This window comes from Marmota flaviventris, chromosome X, assembly GCF_047511675.1.
Source record: "Marmota flaviventris isolate mMarFla1 chromosome X, mMarFla1.hap1, whole genome shotgun sequence".
NCBI classification, from domain to species: domain Eukaryota; kingdom Metazoa; phylum Chordata; class Mammalia; order Rodentia; family Sciuridae; genus Marmota; species Marmota flaviventris.
In genome coordinates this window covers 101,944,976-101,971,526 of record NC_092518.1, presented here as the reverse complement: position 1 = coordinate 101,971,526, position 26,551 = coordinate 101,944,976, and the positions used below count along the sequence as shown (strand labels likewise).

The following is a 26,551-nucleotide window of genomic DNA, read 5'->3' as shown; positions in this document are numbered from 1 at the left end:
ACTTGACTCTTGCCTTCCCTGGGGAAAACAGTTGTGCTTCTCTCATAAAAGAGAAATGTGTCAAAGTCTAGCTTCCAGGGTATGTGATCCAGAAATTTTAAGGTTCTCAGACAAAATATTAGTAAGAAAAGTCTGCTTGTTTTTATTTATTTTTATTGTGGTGCTAGGGGTCAAACCCTGGGCCTTGAGCACACAAGACACACTGAGATGAGGTGGAAGAGTAGCAAACGCAAAGTACCAGCACTTAGAGGTGATTTAGGTAAACAGAAGAGAGTGATAATCTATATGGTCTCTTTGGATAGAAACAGCAAGAACTCAGGCTACCTGAAAGAAATTTGAGGGTGAGGAGGGGATATAAACAATTGCATACCTCCTTCCCCTATCAATTCACTTCAGGAAACAACAAAGAGAAGGATTTGGAACAGGTCCCCCACTGGTATTATAAGTCACCCCTGGGGGCAGGGGCCCCAAGGCCTACAAACGCAACTATCCAATAGGACATTTTTTTTTTCTCTTAGAAAGTATAAACAGTAGAACATCTGCTGCCAATGTGTAAGCTAATAAGTATTATTTTATTCCATCTTGATTAAAAATGTTTTATAATGGATTTCAAGAGAAATAGCTCTTAGAAATAGCTCTAAGAAAGCAGAAAATTTCTGGCAATGGATGAATGTCAGGGATTAACTTTCCTTTGATGTTGTCTTCATTATCAAAGGACACTTGATAGAAAACAAAGAGTTCTTGAGCTGCCCAATCATATTTGTTACATAAGTTGGTTTTGGCTAGGCCCACTGGTGCACACCTGTAACCCCAGCTACTTGGGAGGCTGAGGCAGGAGGACTGCAAATTTAAGGACAGTCCAGGTGACACAGCAAGACCCTGTCTCAAAAATGAAATGAAAATTGCAAAGGGACCAGGGATGTAGCTCAGTGGTGCCATGCTTGACCAGCATGTGTGAGGCCCTGGGTTCAATCCTCAGTACAGCAAAAATAAATAAGTGACTAAGTAAGCAATTTTTTTTTCTTTTTCAGGTCTATATTCAAATGTATTTTTATTTACTCTGTAAATATTTGCAGCTAAATTGCAAAGGGCCCACATATTGGGGAACTATGGAGTTCTCTGACTGGATGGCTTATTAACAGATTGCTTTTTTTTTTAAGTCATCAACGGACCTTTATTTTATTTATTTATATGTAGTACTGAGAATTGAACCCAGTGCCTTGCACATGTTAGGAAAGGGTTCTACCACTGCACTACAATGGCAACCCACAACAGATTGTTTTTAACTTGTGTTTTAGATGAGTAGTCTACCTTGGTATAGTCATACCATAGTTTAATCAGCTAATTAACAAAAGAAGGTGGTTTTGGACCATTTAAATCATTGAACTTTAAAGAGTAAGCCCCTGAAGACTTTACTACTACCACCCTTTTAGAATACGGTTTTCTAATTTAAGCAAGTAGAATTTCCCAGGTTTAAAAATAGATGGAACCTATAAATAAATATGTAAACTTTTCTTAAGTTTAACAATTTTTTTTGTTTGAAATGCAAAACAACATTTTACTCCTCCTCAGCCAAGGACTCCCTGATTTCTATAAAGGATAAATTCTAGAAAGCTTTGAGGGTATTGTGATACACTTAAATGTCTAGTTATAAATATGATCTCCATCTGTTAGAATGTCACAGTTTGGAAGTTAGAGTAGCATTACCCTGTGCTAATATCCAAACAATCACAGAAAGAAATTACATTTCTAATTCTTAAAAGATATACTTTTCCTTAATTTCAAGGTCTTTGTACTTGTGAAAACACAAAAATTCTAGGGAAATATTTTTCAATATGTTTAGCTATTTTCAAAACCTACACTTTTAAAAAACATTTTTTCAGTTGTTTACGGACCTTTATTTATTTATTATTTATATATGGTGATGAGAATCGAACCCAGTGCCTCACACATGCTAGGCAAGCACTCTGCCACTGAGTCACAGCCCCAGCCCAAAACCTATACTTTTAATGGACGTAATAGTTTGGATCTTAAATGTTCCCCAAAGCCACTGTGGCACATGCCTGAAATCCCAGCGGCTCAGGAGGATGAGGCAGGAGAATCGCGAGTTCAAAACCAGCCTCAGTAACAGCAAGATGCTAAGCAACTCAGTGAGTCCCTGTCTCTAAATTAAATACAAAAAAGGGCTGGGGATGTGGCTCAGTGGTGAAGTGTCCCAGAGTTCAATCCCCGTTACCAAAAAAAAAAAAAAAAAAATGTCCCCCAAAGCTCATGGATTGAAGGTTTGGTTCCCAGCTGATGGAGCTATTGGGAGGCAGTAGAAACATTAGGGGTGAAGTCTAGTTGGAAGTAGTAGACCACTGGGGCTGTGCTCTTGAAGGGGATATTGGGACCCCAGCTTCTTCCTCTGTTTCTTGACTGGAAAGAGGTGAGCGATTTTCCTCTGCCACATACTTCAGCCTCCATATACTGCCTCACATGGTTCAAAAGCAATAAGACCAAGTGATCATGAATTGAAACCTCTGAAACCACAAGCTAAAATAAAGCTTTCCTTCTTTAAGTTGATTTTTCTCAGGTATTTTGCCACAGCAATGGAAAGCAGGAAGCTGACTAACACAGTGAACATGAAACTATTATTTCAGATTTCTACTAACTAGAAAGATGAGATAGTATTAATGTAATTTCTCTGAAAGATATACCTAAAATCATATTGAGTACTATGCTTAGGATTCTTAAATTTGTCAGTTTAGTTGGAATTGCAGGTGTGGAATTTCAATATTCATTTCTATTGAAATGTTATAGGATGATAATGTAATGATACATCACTGATATCAATAATGTAATATAAAAAACTCAATTAGGCCTTATTTTAATAACCTATTTTTTCCTTATTCAAATAATCTATTTTTTTTTTCATTTTAAAGCCACATATGAGGGCTGGGGGTGAGGGTCAGTGATACAGCACATGTTTAGTATGCCTAAGGCCCTGTGTCCATTCACTAGCTCTAAATAAACAAATTAATTAAATAGAACCAAATATGTACTAAAAAGAAAAATTTAGAGTATACCAATTTCAAAAACATGAACTGTTCAGAAGAATTTCAATATCCACGTGTTAATTTAACACATAAATAAAATATATCTACACTTTATTTTATATATTTAGTTGTCAATTAATCTTTTAATTAATTAACTTATCTATATGTAGTGCTGAGGATCAAACCCAGGGCCTCACACATGCCAGGCAAGCACTGTACCACTGAGTCACAACCCCAGCCCTACAGCTACGTTTTAACCATAGTATTATATTTTGGAAGAATCTTTTTGGATTCTGCACATGGGTATTATATGAGGCAATTAAACTCTGGGCCTTAGATGTGAAATGAAAGATACACAGTTAACTGTAGGAATTCAGAAAATTAAAAAAAAAAATCCAAACAAAACAAGGTTGTAGTTCCATAGCCAAAACCAGAGTAATATGATTCTCAGAAGTTGGTTTCATTTTGCTCTGATATTATTAACTACTTGTTAACCTTAAAGCAAGTAGCTTGGACACTGTAATAGATAATGGGAGATTTCTGGATTGCAATCTTCATTGCCAATCAGTTTTTAAACTAAACTCAACAGTTTTAGTACTTTGGTGATAATAGTCAACAATACTCTATTTAGAAAGGGAAGCATTCAGACATTTTCCTGAATTAAGAATCTTGAATTAGGAATCTAGACCTGCTGTGTCCTGCAGCTCTTCAAGGGCAAAATTCACTTTTTATACCCAGGTCACTGTACTAATGTGGTATAGAATGTATGGGCAGTTGTTGGTGAAGATGAGGTAGTTGAGTGGAAAATAAGTGATCTGTATTATGTGGAGCTTCTCATGAGCACTAAGAAGAATTTAATTTGTGGCAGCCTTCCAGAGAGACAGTCTTGGAAAATAAACACTGGGCATCAGGCCCAGGCCTGTACTGTTTAACTTACTTGTAACCTCCTATGAAAGCAGAAGGAAAAATGAACAATCTTTTATAACAACTTCTGTTTTTAAGGTGAACATATTTTTCAGAGTTCAATTATACATATTCATAGTCACAAGCTTCAAAGATACAAACTTTTGTGCTAAATGAAATTCTCATCTCGGAACAGAAATATCTTACTCTTTCGATGAAGAAATTCTGCAACTAGAGCTGCTACATGGACATAACACATTGCAGCCTAAAAAAAGATGACAGGAAATAACAGTCAGAACATGCTCAAGAGGTTTTGAAAGGTAATATTTAAAACAAACTTAAAGTAGTCACCTCTGAAAAATCTCCATTTTTTATATGAATCTTGGCCATGCTATCAAGCCAGGTTTTTCTGAGCTCTGGGGTGCTGGCATAGGACTTGGCTAAGCTATACTGGAGATCAATTAGCATTTCGGGGTCTTTCTCATGCTCCTTCATTTGGGCAGTGGCCATAAGAACAGTACGGATCCTCTTGGTCAAGTCCTTAACTTCTGTGGGAAAAGCAGTTGCCTAATTTCAAAACAAACAAAAAATATGTTTAACAATATTATTGATGTACTCTAAACCTCAGCATCCAATGCTGGGAACATAATATGAGTTTTACCTCTTTTTAACTGTTCTTGGTACTGCATTGTTTGCAGAATGTCTAAAGAGTTTTAAATTAATTATTTAAAAAGTATGCAACTAATTTAGTTATGAAAGGCTCTAAACTTGATAACAATACATTTATAGTACATAAAAGTATGACCTTTGGAGCCAGACTGGATGGCTTTAAAATCTCTCTTCCACTGTGAATTCTATCTATATTCATGGAAGTGTTCTGTTTGTTATTTACTTATGATAAAATAGCAACTTAAAAATTATTGATAGAATATTATATACCAGGCACTGGTCTGGGTGCTCTTTCATGTTTTAATTTTTACAAAATCCTAAGTTAACTGTTAGAAAATCCTATCACTTCCTCTTAACCTCCACTAGGAGGTTATATCTTTTTCTTTTTTTTTTGGTACCAGGGATGGAAGTCAGGGGCAGTAGACCACTGAGCCACATCCCCAGCCCTATTTTGTATTTTATTTAGAGACAGAGTCTCATTGAGTTGCTTAGCATCTTGGTTTTGTTGAGGCTGGCTTTGAACTTATGATCCTCCTGCTTCAGCCTCCAGAGCCACTGGGATTACAGGTGTGTGTCACTGTATCCGGCAAGTTAAGACTACTAGTATTCATTTTACCGATGGGAAATGTGAGGCACAGAGAGGTTAAGCAGTTTGGCCAGAGTCTCAAAATTGACAAATGGTGGAGACAGGGCTTGGACCCAGGCAGTCTGGCTCCAGAGCTAGTGTTCTTCAGTCACTTTTCCATACTGACAAGCATAGCTAACCCATCCACTGAATATTACATATACGAAGTGAAAATCATACTGCAAAAAAATTCCTATTTACACAAATGAGAGGTCAGGAATGACACAAAGTTCCAAAAGGTTTAAAGAGATCATTAACCTCCCAAAGTGTTTTTAGCACCAAGATCACAAAGTCAAGAGTTTTCTTTTTAGCCTAATCACTGTTAAGAAAGTCCTATCATTTCCTCTTAACTTCCATAGGAATAATGATGATTATCTGTATGACTCCGAGAAGATGAGGAAGGAACGGGTGCAGGACTAGGGGACTTTTTAAATGTAAATATAATAAAATGTAGAGGCAATTGTTTTAAAAACTGTCTTCTTAAACCCCTTAATAATTATTATTATTATTTACATATATTCTCTTCTTATTCACGAATTGAAATTTCATTTACCAAGGAAAGACAGACTTTGGTATAATAGAGTTTGTTGACAATGACCATTCTAACTGCATAAAACAAAGTCATTTCAGAAATGAGCTGAAGAAAAGAAAACCAATATAAACCTCATTTGCTAAGAAATATTTGCTAATCTATCTATATGATGTGGCAGTAAGGATGATCATAACTGGGAAAATAAACTCTCAAGAGTATGAGTAAAAAAGCATAAATAGTATATGTTGTTTCAATACTCATGGGATTCTTGGAGCATATACTGATCTCAAGGGAAACCAATAGAACTGACCCCAAAACAAACTTTCCCAGCCTGTGAGCGGCTGGCACTACTCAGTGTTTTTCTCAGTGTAAGCAACATTCCTATGGGAATATTTTTTGGTACATAGATTCTACACGTACCAAGCATCAAATATGCTGTGACTGTGAGCTTCTAATTTTTTTCAGGCTTGATTCAATATTGTCAAATATGTTGGAATATGACATTTCCCAAGAATTGGAATGATTAATTTCTCTGGGAGGAAAAGTCCTTTACTGGATATGGCCTCTTCTTCCCTGGAACACATTTTATCATTGAAGATGAGGACCTGCACTCCAGGCAACAAGGTGGCAGAAGCAGTTTTACATGCTATGCATATAGGTAAGGAAGAGAAATGGTGGTCAGTCTTGAGTTTGGCCAGAGTGAACTGGTGCTTAAAAATGACAGCTTTGGACTTGGATTTGCCAATAAGTACCTATACCAAGCCATGATTGGCTAATAGATGATTTTCAAAACTTATAAAACCAACAAATAATGAAACCCTTCTGTGCCATTCCTCATCTGCTGGCAATGGATCAGACAGCTGTTTGCTATTCTAAAATGTGAGGCTGTGTCAAATTTCAAACTCAGTGTTTAATTAACCAATATTAAACGGAAATAATTGTTAAGAAAGGAAGGAAGCATTTATTTTCTGAGTAGGCTTAGAAATCAACCCCAGTGGCTGGGTGGAGTGGCTCACGCCTGTAATCCCAGCAGCTTGGGAAGCTAAGGCAGGAGGATTGGGAGTTCAAAGTGAGCCGCAAAACTTAACAAGGTCCAAAGCAACTCAGTGAGACCCTATCTTTAAATTAAATATAAAAAAGGGTTGGGGATGTTTCTGAGTGGTCGAGTCCCCCGCGCCCCCAGAGTTCAATCCTTGGTACCAAAAAAAAAAAAAAAAAAAATCAACCCCAGAGAAATATTCAAACTCTATTAGCCATTATAATTGCGTTTACACAGTCTAGTCATTCATCCTTCTACTCAACTCATACTGAATATCTGCTACGTACCAGACTGTGTTCTAGGTGTTAAAGAGATCCAGTGGTATACAAGATGAAGCCCTGTGAAGCTCACATTCAACATGCACTCTCTACTATCAATGGCTCTGAATTTAATAACAATTTTACTCTAGGAGCATAAACCTGATATTGAAAGTGGCTTTAATTTATTATTCAACATGAGTACATACCTTCATAGGTCTGTCACTATTTGCAAAATTATTAATAATAGATAAAGACTCCTGAAATCTTGATCCTCCACTTAGTGCTACATCAGCTATCAGCTGACTTACAGCGATTATTATCTGTGGGAAGAAGCAAACATTATTTTTGTTTTTTGAAGAAACTTCAAAAAAATTATATTTAGAACAAATGCTGTTAATTCATATCATTGTATAAGCACAGACACACTCATATTAAATACTTCAATGAATGATTCTTTACAGAAAAAGCTGATACAATGATCATTAGTTCTCCATTTTGAATGTGCTTGCAAGGTAGAAGCTATAGCAAACTTGAGAATAAATTATGTTTTTATTTGATGGTTTCTCACTCCTTTTCACTTGTCTATTTTTGTGTGCTGGACTCCCAAGTCCAGTGCCTCAGCTCCCTTCTTTGTTTCTGGCCAAGACCTACCCAATTTAACAGCAGTTTAAGCAATGGCCTTTGATGGTACCTTTTAGTCTGTGAGACTACCTCAGATGAATGCCAAAAAGATTCACACTACACTGTTAATGGCTGGAAGCTTTATCACTGACCCTAGGAAGCAGGATACAGTAGTAGTTACTGAAGTGTGTACTCTAGAGTCAAAGTGCCTTCAAGTCAAATTTTGACTTTATCAATTATTCATTAAGTGGCTTTGGGAAATCTATTTAATGTCTCCGTACCTCACTTTTCTCATTTGTGCAATGGGGAATATAACAATTACTGAGTTGTTATGAGGATTGAGGATATCATACTAGCTTTTTTTTTAAGGTACTGGAAATTGAACCCAGGAGAACTTAACCACTGAGTCACACTCCCAGGCCTTTTTATTTTCAATTTAGAGACAAGGCCTCACTGAGTTGCTTAGTGCTTTATTAAATTGCTGAGGCTGGCTTTGAACTCTTGATCCTCCTGCCTCAGGCTCCCCAGCCACTGAGATTACAGGCATGCACCCAGCGCCTGACTTAGTTAACACTATTAAGCAATAGTGTGTGACAGACACTGTTCTATGTCTTCACATTTATTATTTCATCTGTATTTGAATAAAAAAGTTGACAAAACCAATTCTTAGGCCCAGAAGAATGGATCTTAATGGGGAACTTGAGGCACACTGGCACACTCATCAGAAGAATATTTTGGAGGAAGGTGGCTATTCAAGTGACACTTCATATAAAAGCAAGTAATATATGAAATAATATGTTGGGGCAGGGGATGTGGCTCAAATGGTGGCATGCTTGCCCAGCATGTGTGAGGCACTGGGTTCGATTCTTGGCACCACATAAAATAAAATAAAGATATTAAAAAAACAAGTAATGTGTAATGCTGACTGGCTCTTGTATGCAAAAGTAATTATATGGCAGATTTTTAAAGGAAGTACTTATTATTATCATTTTTATTATTATTAAATATTTACTTTGTTAATGGCATTTTCCAACAAGCTGCTTCTGATTTCCTATGTTACAAAAAGACCTACCAAACTAAGTGGTGACAATTTTGATTATGTTCAGAGTGGTTTCATCAAGTAAGCACAACAATACGGAGGTGCTGAATAATAACTATCATGTAATAAGTGTCTACTATGTGCCAGGCACTACACACTTAATTTTTAACCATCATTATAACCCTGCAAGATGAAATATCTTGCCCTCATTTTACAGATGAGGAAACTGGTTTAAGCAGATATAACAACTTGCCTAGGATTACAAAGCAGATAAGTAGCAGATTAAGGCCAGGATCTCTTTCTAAAGTCTTCATTTTTAAATATATCTTGAAATTTCTCCCTCTCTCTTCCTCTCCCCGACTCTTCCCTCCTTCCACCCAGTCCCCTCTTGAATCTAATTCCGTCACCCAGGCTAGCCTCAAATTTCCACATAACTAGGAATACAGGTGCATGCTACTGGGCCTGGGTTGATTTCTTTTGTTTTATGAATAAGTGAGTATGCTAGAGTATGAAAAACAGAAACTGTATTACCTGTTATGTAATATCTAACAAGATCATCATATCTGATCCTTATGAAAGTCCTATGAAGTAGGTACTAATATTTACCCCTATTAAATTAAGGTACTGAGAGGCTAAGGAAGTTAACTTGCTCCAGGTTACCCATAACATCTAAACCAGAGCCTGCACTCTTATCCAATGCAGCCTTATCCAATGAAAACATAATGTGAACCACATTTGCAAGTTTAAATTGTCCAGTAGCCACACTGGATAGAGACAGAGGTGAAACTTAGTTTAACATATTTTATTTAATATATCAACATATCTTTTCAACATAAAAATCAAACATAAAACAATTGAGATATTTTACTTTTTTAAAAAAATATACTTTGGATTGAACCCAGCATACTATGTCACTGAGCTACACCCCAGGACTTTTTATTTTTATTTATTGGTGATTACTAGGGATTTAACCCAGAAGTGCTTCACCACTGAGTTACAACTCCGGCCCTTTTCATTCTTTGAGACAGGACTCACAAAATTGCTAAGGATGGCCTTGAACTTGCAGTCCTCCTTGCCTTAGCCTCCCAAGTCACTGGGATTACAGGTGTGCACCAACATGCTATGCTTATTTTTTAATTTGAGATAGGGTCTTACTAAGTTGCTTAGGCTGGCATCAGACTCCTGATCTTCCTGACTCAGACTCCTGAGTAACAGGGATTATACACATGTGCTACCATGCCTGATGAGGTATTTTACTTTTTTATATACTTAGTCTTGAAAAGCCTATGTGCCATTTCAGAATCTCAACATATCTCAACTTGAACCAGCCACATTCAAGTGCTAGATGGCTGGCCACGTCTGACCTAATACTGGATGGGGTCACTCTGGATCTTGATCTTGTTAGAGCCTAAAGATTGTAAGGAAAGATGATGAAGAGGATCTTTGGGTTTTCACTAACCTGCAAATGTGTCCTCAAAAACGTTTTCCTCTTGGTATACTCAAAGTTGTTTCTCATCAAAAGATACAAAAGTGCAGATGCTTCATTCCTGGTTGAGCTAATCTTTGAGGTACAGCACTTTAAAACCTCATAACAAAATGCAGCACACATATTTACTCTTCCTTTGAAAAAGGCTGAAGGAAACTAAACAATAAGGAAAGCAGAAATAAGTATCAGAAAACTCAATCATAAAATCATTTGAATGTCAAGTGCCCCATTACAAATTCACCCAAAACTATGCTGGTTGCTTTTAGGTTACAAAAATCAACATCAGGGGCTCTCCTCTCAAGAAAGCCTGGACTAGTTAACATAAATACCAACATGTGTTGATGATAGAACAATTCAAGTCAGTACAGTACTATAACATGTAAAGGCATTGATATAAATGCTAGGGACCTGTGAAGAGCTCAAGATAGTCTGAAATATATGATAATTAGGTTCTCAATAATATGTATTCAAAGAATGAATGCCTGAAATGACGAATGATGGGTCTCAAATGGGGCTTTAAAAATGGGAAAGACAAACTGTTATTTTTTTTGCATATAAATTTACACAGTTCCTTATATTATGAACTTCCAGGTGCTGAGAAAATTATAGTTGAAATCTATTCAATAAAACTTGATCCTTTAACAAAAAATATGAACTGCATATGTACACACATGTGCATCCTGTACTTGTAAATAGTGTTCACATACATTTTTGTGCAAAAAGAATACTAAAATGACTACCTACCACAACAGGCAAGTGGACTTGTTACCTTCAGAATGTATTCAGTATGCTTTGTGAAACACTATAGACATATATATACACACATATATAACGTATATCATATGATTATATATTATATAGTATATTATATGTGTGTGGTGATATATGTATGTGTGTGTATATATATATATGTGTGTGTGTGTGTGTGTGTTTATGTATGTATGTGTGTATATACGGTTTGTTACAGTCTTCCATGCTTACAGGTATAGGCAAGCAAGCAATAAGCTGCCCCAAAGTACAGAATGGGTATTTTTCAGTGTGTGTGAAGCTAGAAGACCACCAATTCAAAATTACTTCTTGGGAACCTTGAGTTTAAATCCATGTCATAGGAATCTACCTTCTTTATCTCATCTTAACAACAAGTGCAATATCATGTAAACAAAAGATGCCTAATTATGTTTTCTGGTTGGGAAATCTCATTAATGTTTTCAGAAAATTAAGCCAACTCTTGCGGGATCAGATACTCTAGATTAAAAATAAACATATAAGGGTGAGCACAGCTATAGCATGGTAAATCCCTAAAGTAAGTCTTCTATACATATCACTTACTACTTTGAGAGGGCAATGGCTAAAATCAAAGACCTCCTAATTGTCAATTCTAATGAACCGTTTTTGTTTTCTATTTGTCCACTCTGTATTTCATAACAATGTGAAACTTTGGTCCTTTGGCTTCTATAATCTCCCTTTTCTTTGGCCTTTTTCCTACCTCCATGACGCCTCCGTCTCATCATCTTCAATGATTCCTCTTGCAACCCCATCTGTTTTCTTTCTTTCCAATGTTCTGGTCTTAAACATTTTTTTTTTTTTTGATTCTTCCTGTACATACTCTCCAGAGCAATTTAAACCACTCCAAAGAGTTGAGTTCAACTACCACTTATACACTGATGCTCCACATTTTACTAAGTTCCAGCTACACTGCTCTTTTAGTTTCCAGAATATTCCAAACTCTTTCCTGACTCAAGGCCTTTTCATATGCATGTTTGTTTACCTAAAATCTTCTTTCTTGAAGCTTTCATAAGGCTGGGCCCTTTTCACATTTCAAATCTCATTTTTCAAGCAATAACTTATCTAAAGTTTACCATTATGAGCGGTCCCCAAATGAGGATGGTTCAACTTTTTGTGGTAGTGCAAAAGTACTACATGTTCAGCTGGAATTGTACTTTGAATTTTGATCTTTACCTGCGCTAGCAATATGAGACATGAAACTCTCTCGTGATACTGGGCAGTGACAGTGAGCCACAGCTCCAAGTCAGCCACATGATGTTGAGGAAAACTAAATGTGACTACAGTATACTGTGTTGCTAAGCTATGGTATTCGATAAATAAGGTGTGTTAAAGGCATTTTTGAGTTCCTATATTTTGACTTACTATATTTTCAATGAATTTATTGGAATGTAATCTCATTGTAATTTGACAACCATCTATGCCTGCACACCATTTCCTTCCGAGAACTTATTATAATTGCTAATTATTTTATTTATTTTTCTCTCCTTCCTAAAACACTGAAAGTATCCTAAAGGCAGAGAGTATGCTTCTTTTGTATCTCCATAACCTAGTACAGCACTTGACACAAGAAGGTACTTGATAAATGTAGTATGGATGAGTGGGAGATGACACTAAGCCTACTCCTTCAATCCAGATCTCCCTGGAGCAAAGAACTGTGTATCTAAATATATTACAGACAGCTTAAATTCAACATGTCTACAAAACAGAACTCATTAACTTTTACCCTAAAATGCAGTATTCCTCCTATGTTTCCCCATCAGCCAAGACAACATCATGTTATCTCTAAATTGATGACCAAATCCTAAAAAGTTCTCTTTTTTAACATGTCTTCTATCTGCATTTGACTCTCCAGATCCACTGCCACTACCTTATTTCAGGGCCCCATCTCTTATCTAGCCCATAGGAATGAGTCTTTTTAGTGCCTTTGGTATGGCTACCAATCCCTCTTCCCCCATCACTTTATACAGATTTTACCCGGCCCTAATCAATTTTCTCTTCATACAAATATAATTGTGTTACTTTCATGCTTAAAACCTTTCCATGGCTACCTGATGCCTAAAGATGAAGTCCAACTCTTGAGATGAGTATACAATGATCTATTCCTCATTTACATCTTTAGTTTCATTTTCTGTTAAATCCATACTAAATCTTAGCTCTACTGCTGCAAAGAAACGATTGCGAAATTAGAGCATTTCTCTTTTTCTCATGTTTAACCCTAGTTTTCTATACAATTTTTATTTTTTGGTTTATGTGCAGGTATTGAAGTGTATTTTTATGTGTGTGCTTCCCTCTATTGGACAATAAGCCCTCAGATACTCTATCCAAGAAGTACCTACCGACAATAAAATGAATTACTTATGAATTTCTTTCTCTTAGTTTCTTATAATATGCTTGTGTTGAACTCAGTTTTCCATAAATTTCTTTATTCATAAATTATATTATAAATGGAGCTTAAAAATAAGCTTCAAATTCAATTAATTTCTAATTTTGGATAAAAAAAAATGTAGCACTGAAAGGAAGGATACCTATCATTTCCAAAATACTATACAAGATACCACCATCGAAAAAGTTGGTTCCTGCTTTCAAAGTGCTTATATATGACTATATTAATGGCTCATATACTTCCAGATGGTAAGAGTTTTTAAAAGAAGAAAGACAAAAGAAAAACTGGCAAATCTGGAAATTTGAAAATGATACTTGGACTAAGGGTATAGTTTAGTGGCATCATGCATGCATGAGTACATGGGTCCAATCTCTAAATCTCACATAAAGGGGAAAAAAGGGGTTAAGTTTAGAGTTAGAGAAAAAGAAAACAACACTCTTTTTGTTTTTTAGGTACTAGCAATAGAACCCAGAGACACTTTAACAAAAAGCTACAATCCCATCCCTTTTTATTTTTATTTCGAAACAGACCCTTGCTAAGTTGCTGAGGCCTCCTACTTGTGATCCTCCTGCCCAGCTTTCCCAGTTGATGGGATCACCAATGTGTACCAGGACAACCAGCAAGAAAATGGCACTCTTGAATAGGAAATGTGTAACAGGATGAAATCAAAAGCAGGTTCTGATTTTAGGGGATTCCTTGCCAGTCCTCTTTTGCATTTTGTTGTTTAGTACTTTAATTACAAAGGCAGTACTTAACGGTTTCATTAGCTGATGTTTCCTTATGTCATCACAATAATCATCTTTCTCCTCTTTCCTTTTCCATAAAAAACAGCTACTAGCAGCTCTAAAGCTTTTGTCCTTACCTTACTGATGAAAGCTCTCAGTGAGGCAAATACATGTTTCAGTGACACTTCAGATTGTCCATTTTTAAGAAAAGCTAGATGAATATCAAATACTTTTTTCATTAATGGATTGTGGCCATCATTGTTTAAAAGCTGGCTCTACAAAACATGAGAAAAAAATACAATTTGCAGAAAAACTTAAGTTTATGCTCCATCAAGAATGAGAGAACTGATTGCACCAATACCTGCTTATGAAAATACTATTTGAAGTTTCAGATGTCATTAAAAACTATTTGTACCATCTTTTCAACTTGGAAATCTCCAAATACTACATAAGCTATAATTAGAATACTTAAGTCCAGCATTTAAAATAGATGAAAAAATATTTTTCTAATACAACATAGCAAAATACACACCTGGTATGGGAAGAGTATTATTATGAACCTATAACAATTAAGAAATCAGTAAATTTAAAATAACCACAAGACAACCACCTTTGTACTTCTCTGAGGGAGATTTAATAATGTAAGAATTAAGGAAAGAGCAACTAATAAAAAAAAAAAGAATTAAGGAAAAATACCAGTTCCATTTTAAGGCTATTATCTAATTTACTTTCTAAACTATGTCTAGTATAAGACATGTTTAGACATTTGTGATAAATTAAACCCTCTATGGGTAGAGATAATAACAGGTATCACAATTAAACAGACCATGTAAACTACTTAAGTGCCTCTTATAAAGAGACATAAAAGAAACAGCAAATTGTACAGAAATATCTATTAGTTTGTGAACCTTGTTTTAGTTTTTAACATTATAGTAATTACAACATTGACTATATAAATTAATGGATTTCACTGTGGCATTTCCATACATGCATGTACCATGATTTGATCTTAACTACTCTCCCTTGTTCTACTTTCATATCATCTTTTAAATTTCATTTTCTAGATTCCACATGAGAGAAAACATGTGATACTTGCTGATACATGAAATGGCTGAAGGAATTAACTCAAATACTTAGAGAAGGAGGAAAGAAAATTATCTGTATAATTCAAGAGAATGCAAATAAGATTCCCACCACCCCTCCTTTAGATTTTCCTACTAAGGAGACCTTACATTATACTTGTGTAATTTTTACTTTCAAAGTGCTCTCGCATCCATTATCCCATTTTACCCCGTTCACCAACTCTGTAAAGATAACTGCTTTTGCCCTCTTATTAAAATCATAGCAATAATAATTTGCACTGAAAGGCAAAAATCTGAGAAAAAAACTAAACCTTCTGACTAGAGAAGCCAGTCAGCTTGCCTGGACATCAACTATCCTGACAGGGCATCTATCTTATCACAATGGATCTTTGGGCAAACTGATCTACTCATAATTTCCACTAAAATCATTAGATATTCCAAAGTATGAAAGAAAACTATTTCTAACCATGAAAATAAAATAATAGAATTTAAGAGGCAGAAGGGAACTTAAGAGCCAATTAGTTCAATTCCTTTATTTTATGGATGACAAGAAAGTCCCCAGTGACCTCCTAAGGTCACACAGTAGCCAAACTAGGTTTGCCTTCCACATTACCTCACTGCTCAGACCAGCCCTTTTCACTACGCTTATCTGGTCTCTAATTAGTTATTATAAAATGTATTCTCTGTAAGATACCAAATGAATTTTTATCCTTCATCTTTACCTTGAAGCACTGGGTGAAAAATGATATGGTATCTAATACTGTTAGAGAAACTTCAGTAGCAGTATTGCCTTCAAGAAGTGCCTGGTGGAAAATGTCTGCTTCAGTTGTTGCAGAACCTGGGATTTAAAAAGTAAATAAAACTTAGTCCAACACAGAGAATCACATAATGGTATTGAATGACTTCTCAAAGACTCAGAGAGACGAGAAAGAAGAAAGGAGGCTTGCAAAACCAGCAGACCTGATGGATTTCGCTACATTTATTCCTTAATCAAATATCGTCCAGTTTAATAATTTCATTAAATGTTCACATAACCTCTTTATCAACAGCTCTGTAGCACACAATTAGGTGTGCAATTCTTTGGCAGCATGATTTCAGTGATGATCTATGGTAATGTAACTAGAAAATAACGTAGGAGGCATTTTAGACTGTGCCACTAATTATTTGTGCAAAAATGAGAAACCCACAAAAATTTAGCTACATATATACAGTGGTGCTCTATGGTAAGGTGTTTTTGATTACCAATGATATGAGACTTATTTCTAAATTAGAAGGAATAGGTTCTTTATACTTTCACAAGAAGATGAAACTTTTAACATTTGTAATTTTAAAGGTCCTTAATCTATCATCTTAAGGTCTATCTGCCAAAAACATCCTTTTTTATTTTATTTTATTAGACCATACCACTAAGCCAGCTTCACTAGCTTCCTTTTCTGAAATCTCCAGACGACTGTACAAAAACAAAAGTTTTCTTATTCTGAGTTTTTATTAATATTTACTTTTCAGAGGATAGCTTCAATTTATATAACCCTCCAGCTTCCCAGTTGGGCAAGATTTCTCTCCTTGTCCTATTTACCTTGTCAATATTTCAACTTGTCTGAAATATAACTTTGCCAAAATGGAATTTAGAGTCGATTTCTGCAGTGAACTCAGCATATGTAGTTCTGTAATCATTAAATGAACAAGTAACAAAACAAATAGTATACATACCATTTATTGAGATGTCAATATTTGCATTAAAGCTTAACAGCAGAATAAAAGTATATCCAATACCAAAATATGACTAAAACAGCAATTCCAAGGGAAAAATTTTATTTCTTTAATACCAAGAAAAAATTTTTAAATTACTCATATTTAAATTGTTGAAAATTCTGGGCTAGAGATATGGCTTAGTGGTAGAGTGTTTGCCTGGGATGTAGAAGGCCCTGGGTTTGACCATGAGCAACACACACACACAAAAATAATTGTTGAGAATTCCATGCATATTTTCTGATTAGTCATATATGATGAAATGATTATATATAAGTATATAGCAGAGGTATGGAAACATATCCATACAAGGAAAAAAACTTTCCAATCATATTGGTGATTTAAACCAGGACTTAGGGTTGAATAACATTACACAGCTCCTTCACATGGGTACCCCACATATATTATCACTTACTGTGATTAAGTGTAAAAGAACTTTCAAGGCTACTAAGATGCTGAAGTCGGGCCTGCATTACTCCTGATCTGTTTCGAAGTGCTGGCATAGTTTGTGATTTTCGGTCTATTCCAAAGTGTTTTGATAGCCAGGCATCATGTACCCTAAAATAAAATTTACAATTAGGAACTAAAGTATTTAATAACATATTTCATTGCCAAAATATAATTTCTATATAAACATACTACTATGCTCAATATTGTATCAACTATTACTTGCATTCAAGGAGGTATCACAGGAAATTGTATGAAGTTTTAATGAATCTTTAAAACAGTCTATATTATAAGAATGCAAGTAAGGAATTTAGAAAGAGCCTCCCATTTCTCCCTTTTTCATCAAAAATACTGGGACGGAGTGAACAACACTCCAAAAAGTTTCATTTCTTTCACAGGACCTAAGAAAAGCTGTGGCTAAGATTTCTCAATTTTTGTTTTCCTATAATGTTACAGTTCCACTTAAAATGTACAACTGGGTCACACATGAACTAATGAAGAAAACTTTGTCTGATAAAAATAGTGGGAAACTGGCAGAATCCTAGAGGCTAAGGCTTATTTTAATAATGGTCATATCAGCTCTAAGTCATGGAAAAATACTGGTGGAAAGTAGAACCCTCATCATTAATGTTCTCGAGATGCAGCAATAAACCCCATCTAAAAGTCTTTGATTTTTGGAAGTGCTATGAAATTCAACATGTATTTGAGGGAAAATAAACAAGGAGAGAAATTAATTACAGTGGATGGGGTAGAGAGAGAAGATGGGAGGGGAGGGAGGGGGGATAGTAGAGGATAGGAAAGGTAGCAGAATACAACAGTTACTAATAGGGCATTATGTAAAAATATGGATGTGTAACCGATGTGATTCTGCAATCTGTATTTGGGGTAAAATTGGGAGTTCATAACCAACTCGAATCTAATGTATGAAATATGATATGTCAAGAGCTTTATAATGTTTTGAACAACCAATAAAAAAAATAAATAAAAAATCATGATCACTAAAAAAAAAAAAAAAAAAAACATGTATTTGAGTTCTTTTAATGAGTAATCCCTACTCCTAAAATTTGTATTACTGACATAAGCTTAAGTACCCTTCATTTTCCTTTGCCTTGGGGCATTGCAAACATTTCCTTAAGTATTTATTTCACTAGAATTTAAGAGGCAAAAAGAATAAATAAATTATATATAATATATGTCCCAATCACTACTGGGGATATTTCTATTTACCTTAGTGATTGAGATGATAAATTGATAAACTGTAGGCAAAAACACATCTTAAAATGGTCTTGATTTTATGATTTTCTACCTTCACCTGTATCTAGCCCCTTTTGAAGTCCTTAAAGAAAGACAAGCAACTGTTTTAAGTATAGAGAACTTGTAAGGTATAAACTTTCCATATTGCTCTAGTCCTTACCCTTTTAAAAACTTAAAAATCAGTTCTCATTAGTTTAAATATCAAGTTGGGAAATGCTAAATAAATCATGAATGTCTTAAATGTTGACCTAAAATTAATAATCTGTGTTTCACATGGCATGAATGAGATTGTCCTCTATTGGGAGAGAAGGAAAAGTGGATACTGCAGTGGTATGGAAATTACCTTGCTATGTTTCTTTTCCCCATATATCTAAAGTGAAACAAACATACTCTAGAAAAGAAAACAATAGGATGTTAGTAATATAGTACCTTCTGCTACAAATTTAACATACAATATTCAGAAGTTATGAGATAATAAAGAATTATCTACTGAAATAATATTATAATATATTTTTTACAAAAATACCATACAACTACTTATATTGTCATATTACATCTTCCCAAAATTTGTTTGGTACTCATATTACACCCTTCCAAATTTGTTCAGTACAGTTACATCAGCACCAAATTACCTCATTTTTATATACAATTCTAATAACAAGTTAAATAAAACCCTGATAATGCAAAACATCCTTTGTGTTCTGTAACATATATAGCAAAGGTATCTAACATAGTAATTAACATAAAAATAATTCTTAAGCCCTATAAGTGGGGCATAGTCTATATTTTGTATAATGGCATTAAAATACCTCCAGTTTCTACAATTATTATGGCCATTCATGTTCAACCTCTGCCCAGGTTGAACAAAATCTTCCTTCACCCTCCTTACTTTCTGCCTTTCTTTTTTTTGGTACCAGGGATGGAACCCAAGGGCAATTAACCACTGAGCCACATCCCCAGCCCTTTTTTATATTTTATAGAGACAGAGTCTTGCTAAATTGCTAAGGTCAGCTTTGAACTTGCACTCCTTCTGCTTTTCTTGAAGCAAACCCCCAAAATCAGATATTTTCATTAATAAATATTTCAGTATAATTACAGTGTTTTTCAAAAATCTTAACTGTTGTTTAGTCTGCAGAAATTATCTGCAAAATTTTGAGATTTTAATCAAGTGATTATACATTGATTATTCACTTTGTGTTTTGCACATGCACATAAAATCATGTGTTCTACTTATGTAAAATTTTTTTGCATTTCATTCTGATTTTTCTTTTAGCATTTAATAATGATGTAAAAAATAGCTCAGCATACAATATAAGACAACTTCCCATCTTCAGACTAGTTTTATCCAAGTGTCTTTATGAAGTGAGAATTACCCAGCTCTACATAAGAGTACAGATTATAAACTCCAATCATTTAAGCTGCTCATTAAACCAGCATCTGCTCCAAGTAAATAATGGAGGACAGCTGATACCACTTCTAGTTTTCCAGATCACAGAAAGGCAGGGCTGTGAAGACAGTCTATTATTAGCTAATTTTCTGTAATACTGCAAGTATTCCATCTTCATATTTTCTCTTCTATCTATGGGTAAAGAATGCCAGCCTCTGTATTAATAAAATTATTTAACATTTTCTACATTTTTAGCAAATAAGCTGTTGAAAACCAAAAAATGGTAACATTTAAATCCCCCAAATAAGGGGAAAGTTTATTAAAATAAATTAATGTAACTTACTCTAGAAGTATAAGGATGTTTATCAGTTCCTGAGGAGATACTTTATTCCAGTAAGTTAAGAGAGTATCTGAAAATGGATCAAATAAAGTATTAGATGTTGAAATAATGAGCAAATAGGACAGTGAGATCCCCAAGTACCAATAATCCAGCTTCAACAACCTATTAACTCACAATTTTATCTATACACTCTCCCTTCCCAGTGCTCATCAGTTTCCTTTTGAAGTAACTGCAAATATACCATTTAATCTAAGTATTTCAGTTTCCACACTAGTTTTTTTTTTTTTTTTTTTTTTGGTGGGATTGGGATTGAACCCAAGGGCAGGCACTACACCACTGCATTATATCCCTAGCCCTTTTTACTTATTGTGAGACAGGTTCTGGCTAACTTGCTCAGGTTGGTTTCCAACTTGCCATCTTCCTTGCCTCAGCCTCCCGAGTTGCTGAATTACAAGCATGTGCTACTATACCCATCTATTCCCAAATTTCCTTTGTAAATGTTCTTTTGGATGGTTTATATCAATCTCCACATTATTCCTAAAGCCAAAGGAAGGGAAGTTATGTTTGTATTTTAGACCTGGAGTTTTTGTTTTGCTTTTATTTTTTTAGGGGGTGGGGCGTGGGGGTGATACCCGGGATTAAACTCAGGGGACTCGACCACCAGCCCTATTTTGTATTTTATTTAGAGACAAGGTGTCTCTGAGTTGCTTAGCAGCCTCATAGTTCCTAAGGCTGGCTTTGAACTCCCAATCCTCCTGTCTCAGCCTCCCCAGCTGCTAGGATAACAGGTGTATGCCATCTTGCCCGGCTAGACCTGGGGTTTTTAATGAACTCAAAATTTTATGCAAGATGGTGAGTTTGTGTGCATTTTTCTGAGGAGAGGAGCCTTTACCTGCTATGCAAAGGGCTCTGTGAATCCAAAAGTCTAAGAGCTTTAAGCTTTATTTTCTTTCTTCCATCTATTTGCCTTTAAATTATAAACTCTGGTGTTCTCTCTACTTACTTATCTAGCTTTGAAATAACTATTTCAGATAGAAAAATCCCTTAAATCATATATACTTCTTTTTATCCATTTCTTTACTTCCCCAACACACCACTAAGATTCTTTTTTAAAAAATGTTTATTTTTTAGTTGTAGTCGGACACAATACCTTTATTTTATTTATTTATTTAGGATGGAACCCAGGGCCTCGCACATGTTAGGCGAGCGCTCTACCACTGAGCCACAACCCCCCAGCGCTACCACTAAGATCCTTTTAAAAAAAAGAAATTAAAAATGTTAAAACCTTATCATTACTTAACTTTCAATTCCATTTTATTCTACTCTGATATAGCTAATGGTGTCAGAAGACCCTCCTCTCAACATCAAAAATTTGTTAAGTTTCTCAAAAACCAAGAAAACGACTCAATTTCCAACCCAGTTATAGACCTCAGAAGATAGGGATGGAAGATGAAACAATGTTGCCTTTATGGAGGGGGTGAAGGGGATTAGGGACTTTGTGGACTTTTGACTTGGCCACTTCCAGTTGTTTTACTATACTCATAGTTTTCAACGATTACAAAATATCAATCATCAGTAATAAAAAATGTTAAGAGTTAAATTTGGTTTGGTTTAGAAATTAAGCTAGAAGTGACTTCCGGTCCCCCCCCACAATGCATTTTGGTATCTTTCTGCCCCTAGGAGCTAGGTCTTCCCCCAGAATTCAATGGGTTTCCGGTCTCTGGTCAACTGGCAGCCTGTGGTTCGCCATTTCGACGACCTAGGCTCCTGCTCCCCTCTTCGGCACAACAGCTTTTCCCAACAAAAAGCCTTTGTGCCTCCTTCCTAGAAAAGAACTGGTATGTTCGGTACACCCCTGAATACCCACCCGCACACCTGTGCCCTAAAGCAGCTCCTAAGAAGGTCTATGGGGTGGAAGGGGTGATTTTTGAGGCGTCGTACTCTATACTCAGCTGTTCCTCCGCCATTTTCTAAGCTTCTCTGTGAAGCCACTGGGACTAATTCAGTTGTTTCAAATCCGGGAAACATGATGCAGGCAGGCAACAAGGGTGGAAGACAGAGGGGAGATGATAGGAAGTCTTTAGGAAAAGATAAAGTGCGGCTTAGTGTATGTGACTTGTCATCCGATGAATTTAAAAAGACATGGCTAACGCTAAAAGAGCTCCATGATAAAGAACTGCACCGTTTACAAACAAAATTAACGAGTATGAGGAAGTTGCAAATAGCAGACGGAAGGCGGTCAGGCTCGACGGCCAGAATTAGAGAGTTGACCGAACAGCATGACATCCTCAATAGTACCATTCACGACTTGCAAGACCAGTTAAATGCAAAAACATGTGACCGCTGTTTAATAAATGAAGCATATAGGAACACACTACAGCAAGAATTTAATAACATGCAACAACAAAATCTTAGGTTTATTGCTGAGCTCAATGAAGAAACAAAAAAGTTAAGAGAAGAAAATAAAAGACTTTCTGCAAGAGTAAAGTTGAGCCAGCCAAAGTTTCATATTTCTTTTTCTGATAGTGATGACGATGATTTCATTCCTTGTACTCAAAAGACTAAACCAGTTTTTTCAGTGAGGGAGCCTACACAGTTAACTCAGGTGCATGTTCCTATAAGACCAGTAAGGAAACCACATAAGGAACGGATGAAACCTATAAGTAAAATGGAACTGGAACAGAGTCCAAAGTTTCCAATTCCATTTGGTAGTCAAGACCTCTTTGAAGTGCCAGAGACCTCTTTTGAGAAAACTCCCTCTAATGATGGCAAGCCTCCCACGCAAGGAGGCACTGCCTACCTGAAGTCATTTTCAGGTTTTCCTTTAACATCTTCATTTGATTCTCAAAAGAGGGATGGATTTCAAGGTGCCACAAGCCTTCTTGAAAAAAAGGTTGGCCAGCCAAAAAGGAAACATGAAACAATTGCCACAGAACAGGCTTCCACACAAAATCGTGAAAGTAAGATTAGATTCTCTTTGAGCCTTTCTAGTGTTTCCTCAAGAGAAAGTGCACCTACTCAGATAGTATCTGAAACTTCAGAGGAAAATATGCCTGGTTATGATAGAAGTGTGTTTGCCCCTTTTACACAGAAAAGGGAAACACTCCCCTTGAATGTATTTCCTTTTGACTATACTTCAAAATCTAGTGGGAGAAAAAGATCAGCATTTGGTATTCCTTGTTACAATATTGGCTTTTCAGACAGAGATGGCAGTACTGAGATGCCTTCCTGTGAGCAAGTTGCTCCAAAGAATGCTAATGAATCTACAAATGCAGGGTATGCCACAGTTAAGCCTCAAGCTGATTTGGAGAGTGCCCTCTTGGGGTCTACACTGAAAAGAAAAGCCAAGATACAGTTAGAAAAAAAGTAGTAGATTCCCCGATGAGGGGAATCTCTCTCAATGCAAATGTTTTATTTTTCAAGAGGACAGCCTTCATGTCAATTCAGACTATGTAACTGATAACTCCTGACTCTTGACAGTTAAGATCTGAAAAATGTTTGGTAAATGACTTTAAAATAGTTAATTATTGTCAATTAATAAAATGTAGCTTAAAATACAGAAGGAAATTGATTCTTAAGAATTCCTCTACTTCCACATGAAAGTGTCCAGGCAGATCATCTTTTTGTTGATGTTAAAGTTACAACTGTTTATGACACAGTAAATATAATGAAAGCCAAAAGAGACCATGAAGAGAATAACTCATAAGAACTCAACATTTAAATGCATATAGAATAACTAAAATATTTACAAAACAAGAAAAAGTGACTAGAATGAACTATTGAAAAGGATCCAGAAGCATCTTTCAGAATAAAGTGTACATGACTTTACAGATAAGCAGCATGACATTATACATACAAAGGAAAAAGAGGAAATATGACAGAGACTACATACAAGTTAATGACAGAGACTATATAAAAGTTATTGAAAATGTGCTTTTTTTAAAATAAAAAAGCAAGAACAGAAGAAAGAAAAACATAATTAACAAAGAAAATATTTGGCAGACAGCAAGCAAGATCAACATTTACGAGAAGAGGAACTATAAAGGTCACAAGAAATAAAACAGTCATGGTTTTACCCATGACATTTAAAAAAAAAAGCAGCCAGAGACTTGTCACTGGTTAGCATAGTATGCATGGTGTATGTGTATGTGTGTGTGTGTGTGTGTGTATAATGAAGTGGAGGAGGGGAGAACTACAAAGTCTCTCCTTTCTCTGTTCTTTCTCCCTCTTTCTATCTTTCTCTATCTCTCTTTCTGTCTCTCTCTCTCTCTTCCGTTCTTGCTTTCTTTGGGCTGTAGTGGTATCCAGACATTTTATTATTCAGTTTGTTTTTCATGCATATATTACTTGGGTGTCATTACAAAAAATTACTAAGAATTCCTCTACTATAAAATTACCATTTAAAGAGTCTACAATACAGTAGCTTATAGTATATCCAGAATTGTGAAACTATCACAAATGTGATTAAATGTTTTAGAACATTCTCATGGCTATAAAAAAGAAAAACCATAATATCAGCAATCAACTTCCATATTCTCCCAGTTTTAATCTTGTGGGAAGACAAAAACTGTATGTTGTGATTTTATCCATTATCTCTTGGAATGAAATAACACTGGTGGTAAAAATTCTGTTCCTTTATTTCTTTCCCAACACTTGGACACCCATCACATAGCTTCAATATGATCTGACTTTTTACTTTTACAATTTAGTACATTCATAAAGCTTAAAGATTGTTACTTATTTTATTAATGTACTTTACAATTTATTATTCATATCTAGCTAAGAATTTATTGTAAAGTTTCTCTAGATAGTTGACTTATCAATTTATTTTGTCTTTTTTGTATTGCTTTATGTATATGTATCTTGCATTATTACAAAAATATTTAAAGCAGCTAATATCTATTAAATTTTTTTAAAAAATAAAAATAGGCTGGGAATGTAGCTCAGTGGCAGAGTTCATGTTTTGCATACATGAGACCCTGGGTTCAAATCCCCAGTGCCACAAGTTTTTTCCATATATGGGCTAGGGGTTTCACTCAGTGGTGAAGCACTTGTCTAACATGCAAAGCCCTGGGTTTGGTCCCCAGTAACAGAAAAGAATATTAAATTTTTTTAAATAAAAAAATAGGGGAAAAAACTTAATACAAGATAATATGTTGATCTGAACCAGGTGCCTTTTTTTGTTTTTTTTTTTTTTGCTTTATTTATTATTTACATATTTATGAGGCATTATGTGATGTTTCAATACATGTATGCACTGTGTAATGCTTAACCCAGGTGGCTTTTGTTTTTATTCTTGTATACTTTTTTTTTTAAACAAAAGTATTAAGAAAAGGAAGAAGAGGCAGGGAATTGTGTTAATATATGTGCCATTTGAGAATAAGATAATCTGAATTTACTTTCGCAGGACATGCAGTTTACAAAAATCCTTTGGTTATGTTCCATCATATAGAATATGTAAATAATATAGTGTCCATCAAGAAGAAAAGCAGCCTAACAACCCGATACCAGAAAATACCACAGAGTGATACTGCAAAATAACAATGGCATTGTTACCCTCCGAAAACCCTTCCTGTCTTTTTGTTTCTGATTTTTCAAATCCTGGGTCAAATAAAAGCTAAAGTGTTAAATATGAACTATGTATTATTATTCCATTCCTGTTATATTGGTCATTTAATGAATCATATACACTGCATGAAAATATGTTTAGCTCTTCTAAAAACATTGCATCATTTTATAATTTATAAAATTATTTTTAAATTATTTCAAGGAATCAAACCTCTATGAGTAACAAACTTATTTTGAATCTGCAAAGATATCTCCCCCTGCTCCCCTCAGGATAGAACCCAGAGCCTTGTTCAGTATGCTGGTAACTCACCTTCAGAAATCATTTTTACTATATATAAGTAGCACATCAAGAGACTTCTGATTTCATACTGGTCCAGCCTGTTATACTGGGATATACTATTCCTTGTTGAACTCTGTCGGGTCTGTAATATAAAGATAGTGTATTGTGAAATACTATAGCATAATTTTCCATGGGCGTAGGCTTGATAACTAATTTTTAACACTAGTCATATTTGGGAAATTTAAAACTTAAAAAAAAACTTACATCACACCTAGCAGGTAAACAGGCTGAATCTTTTTTGATAGAGTACCTACTAATATCACTGGAAATTATCTTAG

The 26,551-nt window shown here is 35.2% G+C and overlaps 1 protein-coding gene across 3 annotated transcripts in view; it reads right to left on the bottom strand.

Moving 5' to 3' along the window:
- Dock11 (dedicator of cytokinesis 11) overlaps positions 1 to 26,551 on the bottom strand; it is a 185,815-nt gene that overhangs the window by 29,080 nt on the left and 130,184 nt on the right. For all 3 annotated transcript variants that reach the window (XM_071606715.1, XM_027930845.2, XM_071606716.1), the window contains 10 exons: positions 26,244 to 26,355; positions 20,369 to 20,435; positions 18,982 to 19,029; positions 17,353 to 17,495; positions 15,911 to 16,026; positions 14,244 to 14,381; positions 10,186 to 10,368; positions 7,273 to 7,386; positions 4,293 to 4,508; positions 4,149 to 4,206 (listed from right to left, as the gene is read on the bottom strand). In XM_071606715.1, the coding sequence (XP_071462816.1) occupies positions 4,149 to 4,206; positions 4,293 to 4,508; positions 7,273 to 7,386; positions 10,186 to 10,368; positions 14,244 to 14,381; positions 15,911 to 16,026; positions 17,353 to 17,495; positions 18,982 to 19,029; positions 20,369 to 20,435; positions 26,244 to 26,355 (1,195 nt within the window). The remainder of the gene's footprint in view (positions 1 to 4,148; positions 4,207 to 4,292; positions 4,509 to 7,272; positions 7,387 to 10,185; positions 10,369 to 14,243; positions 14,382 to 15,910; positions 16,027 to 17,352; positions 17,496 to 18,981; positions 19,030 to 20,368; positions 20,436 to 26,243; positions 26,356 to 26,551) is intronic.